The sequence below is a fragment of the Otolemur garnettii genome, unplaced genomic scaffold (assembly GCF_000181295.1).
Source record: "Otolemur garnettii isolate 467f Iridium unplaced genomic scaffold, OtoGar3 scaffold00100, whole genome shotgun sequence".
In the NCBI taxonomy this organism is placed as follows: Eukaryota; Metazoa; Chordata; class Mammalia; order Primates; family Galagidae; genus Otolemur; species Otolemur garnettii.
Genome location: NW_003852495.1, coordinates 3,750,481 through 3,756,405, shown reverse-complemented (window position 1 = coordinate 3,756,405; position 5,925 = coordinate 3,750,481). Strand labels below are relative to the sequence as shown.

Sequence of the window (5,925 nt, the reverse complement as noted above, 5' to 3'; positions counted from 1 at the left end):
AAAGTGAGACTGTCTTAAGAAAAAAAAAAAAGAAAGAAAAGCAACAAAGGAATTTTTAAAAAAACTAATTTAAATATATAATTTCTTTTCTTTCTTTTTGTGACAGAGTCTCATTTTGTCACCCTCAGTACAGTGCCATGGCATCATAGCTCACAGCAACCCCAAACTCTTGGTCTTAAGCAATTCTCTTGCCTCAGCCTCCCAGGTAGCTGGGACTACAGGCGCCCGACACAATGTCCAGCTATTTTTTGGTTGCAGTTGTCATTGTTGTTTAGCAGGTTGGGGTTGGATTGGAGCCCACCAGCTCCAGTGTACGTGGGCTGGTGCCCCAGCTGCTGAGCTGTAGGCACCAAACCTAAATATGTAATTTCTTTTACAAATCAGGGCAACTCCCATGTTAGTGAATGAGACCATAGTATTTATGTTACATTTAATCCAGTTGTTTATTTGAGAAACTATAGCATTTCTTAAATTGAGAGCTCTTATAAGAGAACAAATGAGCTGTGTTTCAATACAAGTGGAATTAAAGTTAGAAATTATTCACTGATAAATGGGTATGAAAATTTATTCTAATTTATTCAGCCAGTCTTTCCTACTTAAGAACTGCATGCTGTATGTGTTGGGTTCAATGCTCCCACCCTGGGAGTGGAAGGGTGGGCATTGTCAATGGAGTATACAGTGTACAACTTGCTATAATCTCATTTACAATTTAACTCCTCAATATTATTAGGTACTTTAACTTTACAGTCCTAGATTTTTTAAAGAGAATGATACATGAAATTCCAGGCATCCAGTTACTCACTTAATCACTGACATTTAAACAAACTCGGCTCTCACACTAAAAACAATAACAACACCTTCCCCGACTCCACTTCCCCCTCCAGTTAATGCCTTCTTTCTCTTCACAACTACACTTCTCACAAGTTTGCTGTTCTATTTATAACCTCTCTAACCACTGCCTTCTAATCTGACTTTCTTTCTCTCTCTTTCTTCTCTCTCTCTCTTTTTTTTTTGACAGAGTCTCACTCCATCACCCTGGATGGAGTAACCTGGTGTCACAGCTCACAGTGACCTCAAACTCTTGGGCTCAATTGATCCTCTTGCCTCAGTCTCCCAAGTAGCTGGGACTATAGGCACCCACCACAACACCCGGCCAGTTTTAGTACAGAAGGGGTCTTGCTCTTGCTCAGGCTGGTCTCAAACTTATGAGCTCAAGCAATCCACCTGCCTCAGCCTCCCAGAGTGTAATCTGACTTTCTACCATGGACTTTGGTCCTCATTTTATTCCATTTGTTCCTTCTTGAGACACTCCTGCTTCCACATTCTCCCGATATTTCCCCACCTACAGGGCCTCTTTTGTAGATTCCCTATTGTGTGTTATTATTTTCTCAAAGCTCAAGTCCTAAGCCCCCTTTTCATTTTATTTTCTAAACTTTAGTGAGGCAATCTCATCCAACATCTCCCAAATTTATATTTTCTTCCCAGACTGCTCCTCTGAGCTCCAGGTCTGCGTATCTAATGCCATATGCTCCATCACTGGGAGACTCACAGACTCCTCACACTCCACACCTTCTGAACTGAACCATGATCCTCACTTCATCATGCCTGTGCCAGAGCTCAGCGAGTGGCACTGTAACCCACTCAGCTGCATAATCCAGAGGTCTGGGGATTGGTTTTGAAACTCCCTTCATTGTAGCCCTGTCCCTTGCAATAGTATCCAGTACATTACCAATCCCTTCTAAATATCCCTCGGATTTACCCACATCTCTGCTTCAGTGCTACTGGCAACCTAATCCTGATTAACATCTTTTCCCGCCTGGGCTCCTGCAGCCTGGGCTCCTGCAGCGGCTGCCTAACTGGCTTTGCACATCTCTCCCTTCCTTTTTTCTTTCTTTTCTTTTTTTTTTTTTTACTTCAGATTAATATGAGGATACAAATGTTTAGGTTACACTGTTTTCAATTCTAAGGTAAAGTTTAAATTGTAGTTGAGCTCTTCACCCAGGAGACGTGCTTATAACACATCCCCCCTTTCTAGCTCAGTCTGTCCTCTGCAATACAACCAGGATCATCTTTTTAAAATGCAAGTCTGATTAAGTCATTTGGATGCTTAAAACCCTTCATGCGTCACATTACCTGCAGTAGAAAGTTTATGCTCTGAATACCTTTCCAGACCCATCTGGCTCCCTTACTCCTGGTATACTAACTTCCAGCCCTTGCTCCCTTAATTCTGGTATACTAACTTCCTGTTGCTCTAATGGTAATGGGCCATGTTCCTTCTCAGCCACAGGTGCTAGGACAGCTCTTCACCTTGTTTGAAACTCTTCTCCCTCTGAAACTCCTATTCAATGGACCAGATATAAAGTCACTTGTGCACAGAAGCCTTCTCTGACTCTTGAGACTAATCAGATTCCCTTGTTTTAATACTCTCATAGTACTCACTTTCTTTTTGTAGCGAGGATCATCACTTATATTTGCATATTTTGTTGTATAGTGATTTGATTAGTATTTGTCTTGCCCACTAATCTGATTAATGAGGGATGCATTATTCTTAGCCTTTTATCCTCAAAGCCCACGGCAATGCCTGGCACATGGTAGGCAGTCCATAGAAATTTGTTGACTGAATGAGTGAAGGATGATGAACAAATGAAGGTCTTAGTGACTGGCCAAGGCAAAGATGGCAAGGCTGAGACCATAGCCAGGTATTGCTATTTCCAGTCCAGATCGCCACACTTCTCAACAAAGAGCTTGCCCTAGATTTTTATTCCAAATTACTAGAACCAAAGCAACATCACAGCTCATTAATTCCAGTTTTTGCCCATACCATTTCCCACAGATGGAATTTATTCATCAAGGGAATGCCATAGGTATAGCAGTTTTTCTTTTTTCCATGAAACACATCTATCTTCTTGCTTCTTGTGAAGGAGTATTATGATAAACCATGCCACTATTTGAAACTTGTAAAGGTTCTTGAGATTCTGAGAAAAAATACAAGGTGTGACTCAAGAAGATCAATTTTGTCTCTTGCAATAGAATCTCCTGTTTGAAAAATGCTATTAATTTTAACAACTATTATCCTTAAAAGAGATTTTTATTAGATGGGATAATCATCATCATATTCCCAGCTGCTGTGTATATACTTTCTATTAAAAGTATCTGTGGTATGGAAGCACCTTGTGTGTTTTATAAAAGCCACATAAAATGTTCAGTGATTCGAGGAGCGGCTGCTGTATTTATATGAAAAAGAGGCTCAGTGTTATCTTGCAGAAGCTTGGAAGTCTGACTCTCAAGAGTCTTTTTCCCGTTGATGAAAATGGAATCATTTTTTTAACTCCCCTTGCTCACATCAGGGACTCCACCCTGCAGCCAACCCACTGGTTATAAGTACCCATGAATCACCTTGCGGATTGTAGGCAGGGTAACCTACAAAGGCCAGTTAACACCAAACTCCTGGTAAGCTTGTCTGCCCTTTCTGTGTGTTTCAGTGTCCATTTCACACCGTAGGGTGGAAGACAGTCTCTACCCACTCTGGTATGGTCTGCGTCTGTGTGTCTCAGGTGTATGTAGAAGGTGTTATTTCTCAGTTCAGGGCTTCTGAAGTAATTTTCTTTTTTTTCAAACTGCTGTCTTAAGACTAAAAAGTAACTTCAGGTTTTGTTTTGTGTTGCTGTTTTTAAAATTGCAGTTTCTTTGGAAACGACAAAATATGAAAAAGCACACTCAGACTTTCTGGGTATGTTCATGATTGCTTTGCTTATCACTGTATGACATCCTCATTATTAGGGCTACTTTAAGCTAATCAACTGGATTTGGGGCCCACATTTGCAAGTGAATCCAGAGAAAAGATGGCTACAAAATTTAGGTAAGCCAATACACTATTTCTCCTTCTTTGTCTGCCGTTACAGATGTTTCCTCTTCTCTCTCCTCTCTGACCATCTCTCCCCATGATCATCTATAGTCCCCTCACTGCTCCTTTCCCTTGGCTTCACTTCAATATGTCCCACGCACCCCTCTGGCTGTTGGACGTTGTCCTGGTACTCCTTGGGCATGTGGACAGAGCCACGCTGAGAAATGACAAATGGAAGCCACTGAACAACTCCAAAAACTGAGATCTGGTAAGAAAATCCCAGGGCGTGCTGGCTGCAGAGGGGAACTGCGTCCCTCTGGATTAATGTAAACAGTATTTCAGAGCACAGTGGAGGGGGCTCCTCAGGATTGAGAGGATTTCCCAACACAACTGGACCAAGGTCTTGCTAGCTTAGTGGCAGGTGTCCTATAGTTCTTTGGCCGATTTACATTGGTTTCTGTAATCATTTGTAAATGATCTTGTATACACTTTGACTTTATAGCCTTAATTTCTAATACATACACAAAATCAAGAGAGTAACAGGGAATTGCCTTTTGCACAGCTTAGACTGAACTGATGATAAAAACAGACGGGTTATCATATAACTAATACTTGTAAAGCTCCAATTGCAAAAATTGAACGTTGGCCCTGCATAGTTATCAATTTACTAGGCATATTTTTTCAAGATACCATTACCTAGAAAATATAATTTACAAGATAAGTAAAAATCCTCTTTTAAAAATATGCCAAATACAATAAACATGTTGACATGACTATTTCAAAACATAGTTTTTCTAAAGAAGATAATGTGAAATACAATATAGAATTAAAATGATAAAAGTTGTGCGCTTTGCACAGTTTCTACGTGTTCATTTAGTAATGGAAATCTGCAAGACCCATGTAAGAAAAGAAACTGTTGCAGAAGGCAGTGACTGGGCTCTCACCTTCTGGAGAGGAGACGCAGAGAGGATCATCCTGGAGTTCAAGTGCATCTCTGACCTCTGTACTCTGAGGTGGTTCACTAAGATAATTGATATTCCTCCTTTAATTTCCCTAGTTTTCAGCCCAAATGGTAAATTATCTTGTTTAGGGTCGAAATGTCAGGGAGAAGGGAGGTGGGGGGAGAAGTCACTGAAGTTTGTATTTCTGTTTCTGGATTTTCATCCTTCTGCCTCCTAGATTAGCCTTAAAGTCAATCCAAGGGAAAAAAATATCCACCTTTGAGTATTTGGAGTGTCTTGCTGACATATAGTATTGAATGTTTTCTTTCTCTAGTGTTTCAGAAACCTTCAGGCATATTTTAAGGGCAGAGGTCTTGATCTTGGGAGTTTTCTGAATACTTTCCCTGTGAATGAGAATCCCAGACCTCTCTCTTTCCAATCAGAATTTATTGCTTCTGCTTTTGCAGATTATGAAGAGCAGAAAAATTCCTTTCTAAATTACCTCAAAGGCTAAAAGTTTCTTCTGAGCTCAGGTAACAGTTGGCCCTTTATTCCCAGGATCTATCCAAACATACAACTCAGCCATAAAGTGAGATTTTGGAAGCATTTATTTGAAAAATGATTTTATTTCCTCATAGAAGAGCTCAATTTTGAGTATACTTGTCATTGTTAAATATTTGGATTTGGTTCCAGTGTTTTATGGTTTCATTTAAAAAAAATGATAGTTATGATTTTTTTAGGCATAATTTCCTGGAGAGAAATATGTTAAAATAATAGGATTATCACCCTTACTAAGATTATTACATTGTTAATACATAGCCTTACTCTTTACCTATAGATTTTTCAGAGAAGGTCATATAGCTAAGTTCTGTGGAAAATCATATATAAAGGAATTTGTCAAATTGGGCTATTAGATTGGGAAATAACAGAATGATTCTTTGGGGGAGAAAAAATTATGCATATATTTGAGCTTGAACTTCCTCACTGAGAAAAAAAAGGTAGATAAATAGTAAGGATGGCATTTTTCTCATAGGAAAAATATTAAAAATTTATTTATGTTTAAGATTTGCATGTTGTTATTATTTGCATTGCTATCAAATAAATATCTACATTGTAAAAGGAACAGATAGGGTACATTCC

At 39.3% G+C, this 5,925-nt stretch overlaps 1 protein-coding gene across 1 annotated transcript; it reads left to right on the top strand.

The window, feature by feature from the left end:
* Nucleotides 1-3,992: 3,992 nt before the first annotated feature.
* On the top strand, nucleotides 3,993-5,299 carry CUNH2orf66 (chromosome unknown C2orf66 homolog). The gene is given in 2 exon segments (XM_003804100.1): nucleotides 3,993-4,112; nucleotides 5,120-5,299. Coding segments are annotated over 2 exon segments (300 nt in total).
* The last annotated feature ends 626 nt before the right edge of the window (nucleotides 5,300-5,925 follow it).